The sequence below is a fragment of the Scomber japonicus genome, chromosome 8, assembly GCF_027409825.1.
Source record: "Scomber japonicus isolate fScoJap1 chromosome 8, fScoJap1.pri, whole genome shotgun sequence".
Lineage (NCBI taxonomy): Eukaryota > Metazoa > Chordata > Actinopteri > Scombriformes > Scombridae > Scomber > Scomber japonicus.
The window spans coordinates 18,381,158-18,397,458 of record NC_070585.1 but is presented as its reverse complement, the minus strand read 5'-3'; the positions used below and the strand labels follow the sequence as shown (position 1 = coordinate 18,397,458).

At 38.6% G+C, this 16,301-nt stretch overlaps 1 protein-coding gene across 2 annotated transcripts in view; it reads right to left on the bottom strand.

The window, feature by feature from the left end:
* The window catches only part of pcdh11 (protocadherin 11), a 114,768-nt gene that overhangs the window by 30,261 nt on the left and 68,206 nt on the right, over positions 1-16,301 (bottom strand). For both annotated transcript variants that reach the window (XM_053323751.1, XM_053323750.1), the window contains exon 5: positions 11,927-12,125. In XM_053323751.1, coding sequence (XP_053179726.1) covers positions 11,927-12,125 — 199 coding nt within the window. The remainder of the gene's footprint in view (positions 1-11,926; positions 12,126-16,301) is intronic.

Below are 16,301 nucleotides of genomic sequence, written 5' to 3'. Positions count from 1 at the left end.
AACGAGAGGCTAGAACTTATTTACCATCTCAACCTTGAAGGAAAAACATATTATTCAACACAAAAGACTGTTCAGAAAACTGGAGGATAGAACGACTCAAGTTTGTAATGTATGGCTTCTTTTGTCATCAACCATGTAGAGGCAATATTAAAAGTAACAGTCTGTGCAATTAATCAAACTATATAACAACATCCATTCATAGTTTATTGATGTGTGTGATTTTCTTGATGTCTGTATTTGTCTGCAGAGCAAGGACTGGATGTGTGGGTGTGTGTATAGTACAAGTATATTCAACTAAATGAGGTTTTGCTTCACAAGCAAGCAGGCATGTGTCTCCTTGCACATGTACATTTGTACAGTATGCATTTGTGCCTGTTGTATTTTAATCCTGGCAGCTGCAGACAGGTAGCCCAAATCCTGCATTTCATAAACACTGTGCCACGTAATATGTGATATCGAGCTCTCATTGTTGGGTAATTGCCACTGATGGAGAAAAAACAATATTTCATTCAACACAATCTGTGGTAAACTGAAATCAATGAGGCTGAATAGTGTGATTAAAATTTGATCGGATCACTGACGGCCAACAATGACAACAAACATGGAACAGAGCTCCTTTTTTGAACAGACAAAGCCGCTCAGTGGTTTAAATGTTGTTCAGTGTGGCCAGGATAATGGCAGCCTATTGATCCTGTTAGAATTTATTCTGAAACCTTAACTTTTTTCAGTGCTTCACATTACTTTTGAGAAGAAGCTGTGACACTATGCAAGACCTGGTTATTGAGAAACACCAGGAGACTTTTCTTTTTGAGTTTTGGAATGTTCTCGTGTTGGGCTGCTGCATTTATGTTTGATCTTTTTGCAGCAGAAGAACCATGCTGGAGAAGGATCAGTGAGTGGAGCCTTTCAAAGACCCTTAGGTTGTCAATGGTAGTGTTTTGTGCTCGAGATTGTTGTTCTTAACTGTAGATGTACAACGTGGGAGGTTTGCTCAGCTAGATGCAGATCAAGGAGTACCTGTATGTGTGTACAGTTATTGGCACAGTGTGATGTTCCTGCACACATTGTGCATCAAGAGTAATGGTGATTAATCAAGTAACCTTTTTTTTTTTTTTTTTTTTTTTACAATTTTTGTATATAGAAAAAGAGAAAATATACAGAAGAGGAAGAAAAGTAGGTCAGGTTTTAAGCTTAAAGAACTGTGTTGTTGATTCCTTGCAACCTCTTTTCCTTTATCTCTATTGATTCATTAAAATGAACAATTAAGAGGTAATTAGTGTCTCTATTTACAGAACACAAATACTGTACATGTTTGCATCCCTAACTTCTGATCTACAAATTACTGTCTACACTGAACCACATTTTCTTTTCTTTTAACAAACTAAAATAGCTCCAAATTTACATTTGCTGTCCCTTCTTTTTGCTCTTTAACTCCATTTTCCACCAGCAAGCAACATTCATGCCTGTTTAGGTATAGTAACAAAATAAGGTGAAACAAAGGGATGATTTCAGCCATACATTGAGCAAGTATAAAACATTGAGCTGCGAGAGAAGGATTTCTACGGTGTGTTATATAGAACTGTACTTCCTCAATCATCCTTCATATAACATGAAATAGAAGCCAGCATGGCACCCCATGGCACCTCTGTCCACACTACCATGTGTTGCATTAAGGGTGTATTATGACATGGACCAGTAATTCGCAGATGTGACAGCAGGGCTGATCATCAATTATTATACCTCAGTGGATCAAAATGAGCATATCTGCTCATTCCAGCATCCAGCATCTCCAGTGTTGGCCTGTGGCAGCTGAGCAGCGGCTTAGCAAACCTCCAACTAACTTCGCTAACCCTCCCCCCCGTCCCCCGTCCCCTCTGCACCTGTAAGCTCAGCGACACCAGCCGGAGCCCTTGCAGAGGCAGTGGGACATGCCTCGAGACAACATCTGCCTCTCTTTGGTGACCTGCCGAGTTAAGCCAACTGCAGAATCAAGGGCATGCTCGCAGAAGTCCCTGATTTTATCATAACAAAGACCTCTCCTGCCTGTAACTGGCTTCAGGAGACATTCCAGTCTATTTTCTGCTAACACTGTGAGTTCATTCTGTCTAACACTCTGTCTTTTTTCAGTCTTTATTCTTCTTTCTCTCTCTTGCCACTCTATCTAAAATGAACATCAAAGGATACATCCAAAGAATCCAGATGTTTGTGAAGATGTCATCCACTATTATCGAAAAAACAAAAAAACAAAAATCATAATTCAGACTATTTGAGTGGAGTTTGAGTAGATATTTTAAGTGACTAAGTGATAAAGATAGAAACAAGTGCAAGTTTATTTTAGTTTTTATCACACTGTTATGTTATAAAAAAAATAATTTCCCCACAAACAAAAATAGAAATATGCCTTTTTATTGGCATCTTTTATCGGTACTTCCAATCCATATTGCATTTTCACAATAATCAGATCTGGGAGGATTTATATCTCATGAGTGTGGTGCATTAGTCAGTAAGAGGAGGCCTCTGTATGACAGATATTTGACATTTGAAATCCTGTGGGACCCCTGCCTGAAAGGAATCAGGACAATCATTGCAATCAAGCAGGTGTCTGGGGGAAATGGGGACAAAGGGACACAGTCTGTCTGCCTAGTCGCCAGAGCTTCTGGCAAGGCTTGAGCACCAGTTCTGCTTCTGCATGCATGGAATGGCACACAGCTGACTGACCTCACGAGTGCTACATTGCCTTGAGGTCCCCACAGATGCCTCACAAAGAGCCCAGGCAGGAGTACCTCATGAACTTGACCACGGTAAATGTGATGAATGCCTCAGCTTGGTTGCTGAGGAGGATACACAACAACCAGGTTTATGTGTTCAGTGTCAAACCCCTGAAAAGCCCCCTGTCATTTTTTGTTAGGCCAAACATGTTCTGCAGGGCCTACCTCAAAATCTACTCCCTCAGCATGTCTTATCTCTTCCTTCTTTCTTTCTTCCTACGCTCATTCACTTCCTTCCGTTCTTGCCACACTCTAAGTTCATTTGTCAGTGTTACCAACCCGTGAGTGGTTTCTGAAGTGATCCATTTGTGTGCGAATACCAATTTATCAACTAGTCAGTGCATACATTGATCGGTTGGGGATAAGGTCCTATACAGTACGGTAGGGAGTAATTCCGTTCATGCGTGTGCATTCAACACCTAGATTAAATCACAGCGGCAACTCAGGATGCAGATTAAAAACATACTGTAACCTGCATGCTTTATTATATTCCAACCAATTGAATTAACTGCTAGTAACTTAATCAGAATTTCAGAATGTGTGTATGTGGGTGTGTGTGAACTGTTATGCATAGGATTTATTGCAATTTTATGCCCATGCTTGTGAAATTAATGATTTCACAGTAAAATATTGCATTTCTTGTGAATGACACATTTTAGATGAAATATGCTAATACGTGAAATATAGACAGATGGCATCATGGTTGTAGCCGTCTGTCATCATATCACTGATGTCATTGCAGCAATACTGCAGCTACTGAATCTCATCAAAACTATTTTATCTCATTGTGATTTCTTATTCAAAAATAAGACGGAGAAAAGCAGCAATATAATTTTACATTCGTCACAGCATGCCATTCTCAAAGCAAATTTTTTGCACTGCTTACTCGTCCGTCATCACACTTGCTATTTTCATTTTTCCCTGATACATCAATAAATGTGGTCTTTTTAGGGCAATGAAGCTTTAGGAAAGCTTTGGTGTGTGTTTCTATACTATCATGCTGTTCTGCTGCATATCAGGACAACTCAGGTCAATAACATTAAAGGCTGAGAGAGTTGGTGAAAATACAACCCCTGTGATGCTGTGGTCTGCTCAGCCTTCAGGAGACATATTGATGCACAGTTATTTTGGTCAATAAGTCCTTCTGAGCAGAGGCCATCCTTATCCTTGAGACCGACCGCATGTGAAAAATGAGAAAGGGATGAGACCATGCATTTTAATCTGTCTATGGTGCTATATCTTAAAGGGGAGAAGAAGGGAGAGGGATAGAGAGAGAGAGAGAGAGAGAGAGAGAGAGAGAGAGGGAGTGACAGAGAGATAGAAAGAGAAAGATGCACTTCCTCTAACCCCCGTCTCAGCCTCACTAATGCAGTTGTTAACAATAAACCATACCATTGCTTACAGTGAAATACAACACGTCCAGGCCCAAGCATAATGGCTTTATTGAAAGATGAAGCAAGCTGACCTCTGACCTTGACAGAATTTATAGGCAAACATAAAATCTCTAATGATCAGATTTTGCATTCATACATTTTCATATGTGCGGATGGTTACCATGTCTGCCTATTTGAAAGGTCCCATTTCAAAGATATACTTTTACTGTTTTTAAGATATTGAAAATTAAATAAAGCATATCGATAGTGACATGATTTCATGTATACTGTGTACACATTGTGTGTACTATGGGAGGGGCAGGAGTTGCTAAATGGAAAGAAAAATGTTAATGCAAACTAAAAAAGAAAAAGAGTGGGATTTTGTAAAAAGCTATCTATAACAAATGGCCTTCAATAAAACATGAGCACATGCATATTTTATATGTTCCCATGTTTTCCTCCTGCATCTGAAAGGAGTGAAAGTTTCGGCTCTTTCAGGCAGGTATAACCTCAGCTCACCACACTGGAAGGACAGTATGATTGCTGAGAAATATTTGGAGGTTTGTGATGTCCAGATCTGCGGTGAGATTTCTTTAAAGTCTAAAAGTTTAAATCAGTTATCATTTGAAGAGCTCCAACTTTGAGATGTAAGACAGTGTTTACTAGCAGCATGATTTCAACGGGATCAAATTAAATGAGGATGATTCTTTTTTTAAATTCCTACATTGCCTTTTGCACCACGCCAAAGACACCATTCCAATCCAACAAATAGGTTGCCCATTTTTTTATTTCAAATGTGTTGTTGTTTTTAATGATTGGTGTTTGGTGTTATGGAGATCATATCAGCTAGATGGGATCAAGGACCAAAACTGCTCACCTCTCTTGAATCTGACATTTCACAGTTTTAATATGCAGTCAGACCCATATTCCAGTTTAGAAATCACAGAGTCAGTGAAATGGAACAAAGTGAATTGCTGGCTGGGGCCTTTGAGCCTCTATCCGTGTTTGAAGTCTCCCTCTATCCCTGCCGAGTTCAGAATACATTGTCCAGAGACATGATCAAACTTGGCAGCTATTGATTCCTTCCCAAACCAGACACAAGACTTACTGAACATGTTAACAACTTTGAAATGGGTATTTTAATTGTACAGGTCTTTGAAAAGCCAACTCAAGTCACAGGGCTGCTGAGTGGATTTGAAGTAGTAACTTTTGGACAGTCAAACATGATGTTTCTAGCCAACTTTCTTGTTTTTCCCTGAAAAATTATCCTTAACTCTCTGAGTATTCACATCTTATAGGGCACACTAGAGGCTAAAGAAGGCTTTAAAGTACTAAGAGGATATATTAATGACAGAAATATGTCATTTAAGAAGTAATTTAACTGCAAACATACAGAAAAAACGCGACCCGACCCCGGATAAGCGGAAGAAGACAGTATGGTACGGTATATACAGAAAAACAGACTTCATATATATACATGCAAAATATTAAATGGTTTCATTTTAAACACTACTTGTCAATTATTTCAATTAGCTTATAATTCAGCTTCAGCGCTGTGATGGTGTATTCAGCTTGCCAGTATTTCTGTTATGAAGCACTTCTAGTGGTATTAAAACTGTACATGCAACAGACTGATTATCAAAAATCTTTAAATATCTTTTCCACCTTGTCCTGTTGAGATCTGGATGATTGCACCAAAAATCCCCCTACTCAACTTCACAGAAGACTTTGGCAGAACAACAAAGAAGGGGCTTAATACTCTGGAAAAGGAGGTTTCTAACATGACACTTTTCAGTCGTTTGAAGGAGGGTGGAGAGAGATTTCTGCGAGCTGAGTTGACTCCTCCGAATCAATAGCTCGTCTCTCTTTCCGAGACAACTGGTGTGGCATTTGAACCAGATAAAACAAGGGTTCCCCTCCACCTCACCTCTGAGAACTGAGCACTTCCACCAAATCCCAATCGGTTGAGAAGGATACAGATGAGTCCATCTAAATCTCCTTCTGACTCAGCTCTAGACCCCCGGCGGTCAAAAAAAGGAGAGAGGAGAAAAAAAAAATCTAAAATCATCTTAAAAGGAATGGTCCAATCTATGTAGGTTAATACTCACTGTTGCTTCATTTAGCTCTGTTGCAGGCCCACTGGGGCAGCTGTAAAAAGTTCTGGGAGCCAGAAGGCACAAAGGCTTTTATTTATTTATATGCGAGAGAATATATAGCGGGAAGCAAACTGGTGCAAATGATGTGAAAAAGAAAGACGTTATCTTGTAGATTGTGGAACGACTGCAAGAAAAGGAATCTGCTGCATTACCATTTTATGTGCAGCATGAATTAAATATACACACCACAGCCAGAATATCTCTGATAACATGACAATATGTAAGGTCATGACGTGAAATGAATGAGAAATGCTTCCTCCGATCTTTCAACAATCACACCAGCAATATACCCTTAAGCAGGGGACCTCATTCTTAATTACATCAGTGAAGCTGCTCATTTGTCAGGAGTAGATGACGAGGAGCGTTGGTAGAAGTAAAAGGTTGCACTGGCGGCTCCTAAGTGTGTAAACGTGGAGAAGGGCATCACTATCAAAGAGAATGCCTGATCAGCCAACTTTACACGAATAAAAGTTGAAAAAAAAAATAAAGCCCAACAGTCTTACAGCAGTTCATCATTTTTCTAACCTGTGGTCAGCCAATTATCTGGATCTTGCTACTCGATCTTGTTGCACTTTTAACTCTCTGAACAAGGGTCCTCTTCTCCCTTGCATGTCAGCTTAGTCTTTCCCCCTGGTCGCTGATGACATTGTAACACTAATTACAGCTAATTGTTCTATGCTGAATGGATTTAGTCACATAGCAAATGATATGCCATTGGTCAGTGTCACAATGTTTCCACAGAAAAATTCAATGGGGAACGGAAATTTGCACAAATGAATGTAATTAAGAAGCACATTCATTACTTCTAATTGCATATGAGAACCCTCAAAGTGAAACTGAGATTGGACTCATATGAATAATTAATGCAGCTACTGTAACTGTACTGAACACTATGGCGTTGTTGCCGTCATAATGATGGGCTAAAGCATTTGTATAAATGACAAAATGTGGCGCTACAATTCTGGTGTTTCAACTTCTTTTTTTGCGTGTTACTTCATGAAATCCCTTTATTCATGGGCAGATTGTGTCTAGACAGTTGAATTCCAATCTTAGGGCATGCTTGGCATTGTCGGCTCGACTTACAGGGTAGTTGGAGGTTTGAAAAGTATTACAAAAGCCAGTGGTACCAATGTGTTTGGCACACTCGATCAAGTCAAGTGGCCTTTACCACAGAAAAGAAAAAGGGTAACTGTAAATCAGTCAACTGGAAACTCTGAGAGCTATTATGAAAATTTCAGACCTGCAGAAATCAAAGAGTTGAGAATGGTACCCTGACAAAGTATGAACTCGGCAAGCCTTTAATCAGATTATTTGTCTGCTGGCATTAGGAATTTTATATTGTGCTTTATAAAAGCCTTAAACACAAAACTGCACAAAGTGAAAAATAATTTAAATATGAAACAAAATACATTGATTGAAATCTGTTATTTGATGAAGTAAATCCCTTTGCTAAAAAGTGTAGATTTTATAATACACTGTGCAGCATGTTTAAAACTATAATCTTATTATAGCTGCAGTGTTTAAAAAGGATTGGCTTATTTTAATAGCAGATTTAGATCTTAGACAGACAAGGTGTAAGCTGGTCATTTGAAAGCCATATGCCACAGATTAAGATACGGCACTATACTGTGCAGCTTTCTTATGTTTCTGCCACTGACTAATGCACTACTTCAAAACTGCCTTTAGTGTGCTGCTTGTGAGTGGGCAAAAGCCCTTTAAACCCTCGACAACAGGAGAAAGAAATAAGTATATTACAAATTGTCCAAAGAGCAAAATTATGTTTTGTTTGACAAATGTGAAGGATTTAGATTCAGAGATTTGCTCCCACTTTGCTGCACTTTGTCTCAGGGCTTACGACTTGAATCCACCTGACGTCAAGCAGCACACAACAGATCCAGCTGAGCAGGAAATTACACAGAAAAAGCATTGGGCACCCGGTCAGTTTTCAAAATACAACAAACTGTGTCAATAATATATCGTAATAAAGAAAATATATTATAATACTATATATTATAATACATATAATACACAACATAATACATAATAAACACAATTAAAATAGACAAGTAAAGGAAGCATTTAACTACATAGCTTCTTAGACATGGTACAAGCATAAAAATAGCAAGTAAACATCAATAAGGCAAAGTCAAAAAAAGTTTTACAAAGATTTTCACATGATCACTCCAGCTGCCTCGCAAACTATAGAGGCAAAATACTCCACTCCTGAAAGACAAGAATAATGTTTTCTGATCAAGAATAATATTTTAATCAACTGGACGCTTTTAGTATTCCAGTGAAAAACAACAGTACTTTTAGTGATTCCAGGAAAAGTCAGTCACTTTTTATGTCTACAACTTGAGCCTCCTTAAAATGATTTGCAGAAAACAGAGGATGCCAGTCAGTACATGAAAGAATTTGAGCTGAAACAACAGTGTGCATCCTTCTTATTCGAGATGCATTGCATATCATTACATATTCTTGTTTTTGATGTTTTGATGAAGTGATACAATTTGGCCAAAAGGGACAGGTACGATTCATCACCCCTAATTGTTCTGGATGTGTAGTTCTGTAAAAGCCAGCTGTCAGATGTATGGGGGTTGGACCTAAAAGCACACATGCTAATGATGTTAATTTTCAGCTTTTATCTATTTGTTGAAACAGAGGCGGAAATATCAAAACCTTTGGAACAATGTGTGACAAAAGAGGCGACAGCACAAGAATGATAGCAGAGTGGTGAAGTAAGCCTGGAGGGGGAAGCAAGAGCCCATAAAATGAACAGCCGCCTAACTCATAAATAATAAAAAACATAAAATGTCATATGAACTTTATTTCAAGAGTGGGTGGTCTAATAAAGATGCAGGTTTAAAGAGTTGAGAAATTCATTGTCATAAGAAGGCCGCATGGCTTGCCTTTGGCACAGACAATTACTCAGTGCAAGTTGACATTCAGGTTCGAGCTGAAGCACCATTCCACGAAACAATACCGTTTTTGACTCCCGAAAGTCTCTGGCTTTACTGTCGCTTGAGTCTTCAATCTCCCAGCTCTATTTCTCCCTCTTCACTTGGAGTCATTCCATCTCCTTTTCCCTCTTTCCACTTTTCCTTGTTCTTTCTGCTTTACAAATTGAGACGACATGATAAGAGATTGCCACCGCCATGCCAGTCTGGTGCTCATTGATAAAACCATATCTAATCCATCTAAGGCCCCCCTCTGTCACCAGCGCACTCATCTCTGAGACGGTCAACATGCAGAGGATCCATCCCTCTTTTTGAACTGAGTAGTACAGAGTCAAAGTTTATCTTTAAACTTCTGGAAGGAGAAAATGGAGCCAGATGAGTCAAGCGACTTTCCCTCTGCCTTCAAATGAGCTTTGAGTGTGTGCGAGTGTGTATTAAATCAGCAGCAAATGAAATAAGTTCCTTGATTTTAGGTGAGAAGATGTGGCTTTTCAAAGACATATTTATCAAAATTATATAAATATAACATATTGGGTTCTTGGAGGGCATATATCAAGCTGCAAGTTCTACATACATTTCACAATGAATTATATATATATCTACATACAATTAATCAAATAACTTCTTATATTGTATGATATTTGCACAACCCAAATATAATCCTGTTCTGTCTGCTTTAACCTTTTTAAACAGTAAAATCAGTTTGAATTAGACTGACTTTAATAACATTTGGTGTGATAAGGTTACAGTAGCATTAAAAAGGGGCTTTTTGGTCAAATAACTAAAATTACGTTTCTAATATGCACCTACTAATATTAGACTCTGCTATTACACTTTCAGTTATTCTGTTAACACACTCCCTCTGCTGTGATTTTTAATGCAGCAATTTATAAAAGTACACATGCATTTACAACATCAGCCCGGTCTTCTATCTAAAACTAATTCACTTCAACAAATATTACTCCACAGTGGGTAATAAGTGCAGTATTTGAGTAAGTTTATAAAGTGTGAGATGTTTATGTCACTGAATATTAATGAGATAATGAGTAATTGCCTCTATGTATAAATAAATCACATACATGAATCCCTGCTGCCACCATAGTGAATATATTAAAGAGAACAGCTGGGAAGGAGAAATTTGATCATTAGATCTATGCGTTTATGTGTGCGATTATGAACATGCCTAGTTTACAGATGTGCGTGTATGAGGGAATATGAGAAAAAACAACATGATTTCTTGCAATAACTTGCAACATTTTCTTATCAAAAATAGAAAAATCCCAAATGGGACAGACCTTTGCATGTATATGAATAGGAAACCATTGGCAAGATGTCACCCATCTTGTCTAATGTCTAACAAATATATTCACAATCACATTCATACTGACACCCCAGCCCCGGACCTGTCAGTGCAGCTGCTGGGGAGGCAGATGCACCAAGGACTGTTGTTTCACTTACAGCTATGAGACAATGGCTACGCTACATGTAGATATATGCAAAACAATCTATTTATACCTGTCCTGTAGATTTTCTCTGCAAAAAAAAAAAAGTATTTTGACAGGTAACTCTGGGCAATGGTTAAACCACAGCCATTGATTCATTCGGGCCATAAGAAGAGTGAAGGTCTTCACCGATCTCCGCCTCAATCCAGTGTGCAATATATAATGCAGGGTTACCTCCAGAAAATAAAATCTGATTCACCAGGACTAGAATATCTAGTTTGAAGTGTGTGCATGTGTGATATGTATGTAACAAGGACACATTGATAAGGGACTCAAAGTAGCCTTGGTCATGTTGGAGCAAAATCATTTCAGCAGTATCTTTGGCATGCTGCTGATGCACAGGCTTTGGATCCACACTACCACTGGTGGAAAAGCTCTGGGTTCTCTGTGGTGTGTCCTGGGCAGTCTTCTTCCCTTCAGCCAGTTATTTGAGCAGTGTTTTTTTTCAAATTCTGTTGTATATGTATGAGGAAGGAATTGCACATCCCTGCGTTCAGTGGACCTTTTTATGGAGAACATCAGTGGGCAGTAAGCCATGCAGTGACAGCTGTCTTATGAATCATCTGATTAAATTCAGCAACAGAGTTCCAACTTCAGAGTTATAATTCCCCTTACATTATACAGCTTAGCACTGGGTAACATTTACAAAATTCTGACTTATGAATTAATTGTCAATAATAAATGCACAATTTTGAAAGTAATACCCTTAATCTAATATTGCACTCCTGTGAAAACAAATTCACTGCTTGTTTTAATCAAAATTCAGTTTAAACCCAGTTTCCAATACTACTGAAAATTGTTTTTTTACAGGATTTACAGAAAAGCTGACAGCACAGCACAAGGACCATGACTTTCCATGCCAGCAACTCAACCCTCTTTCATGGCTACTTGGGTAAAGAGTGATCTCACTAAAATAGTATGTATAAAACAAGCTAGTATGTGTAATTAGCTCATTTTTATAAATCATGTTAAGTCATCTTCAAAGATCACAAAAAAGAGTGGTTACCGGGCATGCCACATAATGACAGCGTCCATGGTTCGATTACGGCAGGGGACCTATACTGCAGGCCTCCCCCCCTCCATGTTTCCTGTCAGCCTCTCTGCCACCTATGATGAAAATAACAGCAAAAAGCCCAAAAAGTCTTACAATAATAAAAAATTAGTACTCACTGGATTCAGGGTCTGAGTTTCCGTCTCCCTCAGTGCGGCTGTTAGGTGATGTTTGCTCATAGAACTCCTCCTGGGGGAAGCTGAGGGGAAGAGGCTGGGTGGTGCTGGCAGTGCTGCTAGGCTCTGGGTCTCCTAGCCCGCTGTCACTGCAGCTCTCCTGGGAACCGTCTGGAAGATGGAACGTCACACGGCGCTGGGTCTGGAACACATCAACAAATATGTATAAATTAGAAACACTGCCATTATTTAAAAATGCATCAAATGACAAGTAAATAAAGATCAATGTACTGGACCTGAGGTTTAAAAAGGCACAAATTCAGAAATGTCTGGTGCTCACATCATTGAAAAATTGCATTAAAAAAAAGACAGAAACTGTGTCTCTATTACTATAATCCATACCACAGATTTATAGGGACTATTTTTCAGAGTAAGAAAGTATGAGTGAGTAGACAGTGTCTTGAGTAACAAGGACATTCTTTCTGTTGAGACACGATGAATTTTTTAAAATGTAATTTTTCAAAGCTTTCGGCAACACAATCAGAATTCCTTTATCCACCACCATCTCCTTCAGTGTATTGATGGGAAATCTGGATGTCTCAAAACCTGGGCACATAATACTGACACTGTCTCTGGCTGTGTTCACACCGCAGTTAAAAGTGACCTGAATCCAATTTGTTCGCTCAAATGTGACCAATATCTGATTTGTTTCTGACAATGTGAACAGCACAAGTCACATTGAATCTGACATTTCCAAATCCGATTCAGGCCACTTTCAAATGTGGTACTGAATCGGATACATATCGGATTTTTTTGAATGAGACCGCAATCTGAACAGTCAGGTCACATTTAATGCTTTGACGTTATTCTGGAGCAACACACATCACAGACATCATTAAAGTATTCATTTTCTTTCTCCTCCTCCTCCCTTTTATACACTCTATGCCTCGTCCTTTTTAACATCAGCCACTCACACATTTGTAATTTGTCATGTAATCTTTAAGTAAGTCTGGCCCTTGACCTAAGATACTGCTACACTGTCATTTTCTTTATCAAAGCAGCAGAACATGTTTTTTAAAAAAGTCTGGCATTGCAAGGATGCATTTAAAATATTAAATGATACATACACACACACAAACACACACACACACACACACACACACACACACGCACACACACACACACATATATACACTTATATATTCATATATGCAAGTGTCTATAAGTGTTCTCTATGCTGCAAGAAAGTCTTGGCACTGCGCCACTGACAAACACAGATTATTAATATCATTAAAAGTGGTAACAACAATGCTGTTTTTGGGTGAATGAGTACTGTGAGACATCATTTACAAGGGAAATCCTTGCCTAATTGTCTCAAGTGTTGTTGTTACATGCCCAGCACTGCATCCATCATCTTTACCTTTAGCTGGAAAATATACCAAAATTGCACCCTGTCAATGGAGGGACTAATTGAAACAGTGACCTCATAACCCAAAAATAATTTCTGGTCTGTTGAGTCTAGAGAATTACTTTTCGGATAATAAACTGACTATAAGATTTATAATTGAGGCCTCCCGTCCTGATAATAGATGGGATGTGTATTAGCAGGTTGAACTATGTCCTACTTTTCCCTCTCACCCAATTTAAACACAAAAGAAGTGGAAATGTGTGTGGAGGCTGAGACTTTGATTTGTAAAGTCTTGGGGATCACAGGAGTGTGGGCATTTTCTTCTGAAAGGTGCAGGCCGCTTTGATTTCTCTGGAGGTTTACAGAAGTTCATGTTGCGACCTTTCTTTTGAGCCAAAAAAGAAAACACATTCTGCATGAAGCGTGCTCTGCAAACATGCTAGCAGTTCCTCCAAGAAAACAAATAATTGTAACAGTTGTTCATATTGTGAGGCACATCATGTAATCTGAGACACCACTGATTTAATTTTTACTTTCTGTGTTTTATAGCTTTTGCTTGGAGTTTGACAGAGATAAAAATGAGGAGTGAGGAGATCAGACTTGCATGGCTTTGATGTAATACTGGTAAAACTGAGCACTGTCACAGTGATATACTGTATACTGCTGCCTGAATTCTTCATGTTTTCACGTGATTCCCTGATTAACATCATACTGCATTGCACTGTATAGGGGCATAAAACACATAAAATATAATTACACCCTCAGCTTTGGTTATTGCGTTGAATTTTATTCATCCCATTATTCAAACTAATAAGAGATTTCTTTTTTTTCATGAACACATACAACTGGAGAGCAAACGACTATCTTGATTTCTTCATCACTATAGCAACAAAAGCAATATGCAAGTCCTGAATTAAAAACATCATTAACACATGCTCCTTTAAGCTCAGGGGGAGGTGATGTCTCTGAGCAAACATATTTTTCCTTTAGACACTATGGTGCATAGATAAAGCACTTATTGTTCTTTGATAAGACTAAATAAGGCTAGGCAAATAGAGTAAAGAGAGGGAGAGGGAAATAAAGCATGGCACTAATGAAGGACAAACTGCCAAAAAACGAAGTGCACAAAAAGCTTCATTTAAAAACTATCAGAGAGGGTTGACTAACCTAAATCCACACAATTAGCACCCTGAAAGCACAAGTGAGTTGGTTTCAATGCTGTGATGTTGAAATGGCTAGCTAAATATTCTATTTACTTGATTCATCTAGATCCTGAGGCCACAAATCACTGAGAGCATGTGTGTATGTGTTTGCTAGTAAGGAAAAGACAGATGAGAAATGGTGGTGAGAGAGCAAAAGAGAAAAAAGGGCATGCAGTCAAAGAAACAAACAGAAAAGCAAAACCTTCAACTCTTGTGTAAGATATCAATTTGAAAACAAAAGCTTTTCATTGCAGTTATTTCTATTTGGAAAATAAGACAGAAAAGAGTTATCTGTGCACCCACACTGCGCTGATTTCTGAAGCACATGAAAAGAAATGAGGCAGGACTGCTTGAAATTAATCTTGTTTTTACTGAATGTGACATGTGACATGTTCTGCGATGGGGTATGTTTTCAAAGTTCTGTAGAGAGTGTTGTTTTTTTTCTCGCTCCTCTCAGGGATTTATTCATTTTCTAAGATGGAAAGTAGACGAATACCTTGTTGGCAAAATCGTATAGTTCTGTGTGCCATGTTTGCCCACGCTTTCAAGTAGTCTAAATATCTACTTGTTCTCAAACAGCTTTGGCAGCTGTTTCTCAAATTACTGGAGGATGCATGCAACAGCAAAGTCCAGGTTCCAGCAAAAGAAAGAGCCCACTTACCAAAGGTTGGCAGCTCTACAAAAAGCACGCTTTCTCTCCACATGATTCTAATTATTGGAAACTTGCTCCAACAATGGCATCCAGAATCTATTAGAACAAACAGCTGTCCGTGGCAATTAGGACATAATCATTTTGCATAAGGGAGTGTCTTCATTTTTAGAACACTGTTTCTTCAAGCCCATTCAAGTTGGTGCCAGATGTTTAAAAAAATGCCTAATTTAATTTCACAATGCACTCAGTGTTAAGTTATTTGGATCCACAATATTAATTACAATTAAATGGCATTAATTGTTCTTAAATAAATAAAACTTTTACTCTCAGTGATAATGACTTGTGAATAAAACATTAACGCTAAAAGACAAACATTACAAACAAAAACAAACACTGAACCGAGGAGTCAAGGTGAGTGTTTTGCTAAGCATTATCACTTATTTAAAGAAGCTGCCAGAAATCCATAAAGCAAAGACAAGCTGCGGTAAGAGATATCAAGACCAAACAAAGCCTGTTCAGCCAGATAAAACACTGCCTTGAGAAGTATGTACACAGAGATAAAATGAACAAGGGAGACGCATGCCAAGTTCTACCATATAACAAGCCAGCCAATCTAAAACCCTCCCTCTGGTAACCACCCAGACAATAGGCAGATGGGGCTGGATTCATGGGTTACAGGATTAGAAGTCCAAAGTATTTATATATAAAGGAGTGGAGGCCAAGTGACTGCCACCTTGTCCTTTGGTAGGCCACAGCTTTTTGTGTTTGTTTTATTATTATATATAGACTTTTTTTTTTTTTTTTTTTTGAACAACCACTTTCTGGAAATAGCAAGAAAGTCGGTACTGCACAGAGAAAGACTTGGCTGACAACCACCTCCCTTTGAGTGATAAACAGGGACCACTTAGGAGTGAATCAGGGGAGACTGCCTCTGCCATTTCAGATAAGGATCAGCTCGCGGGCACACCTAGACCTGCATAAATCTGTTCAGAGAAGATGGTGATTTGTCATGTTGCACATGTCTTATGTGGAAGGAAAAAAAAACAAAAACAACAGCAGTATGCCAAGGTATTTATGCAAAAATGCTGTCCCACATGTCCCAGTTCTGATTGATGT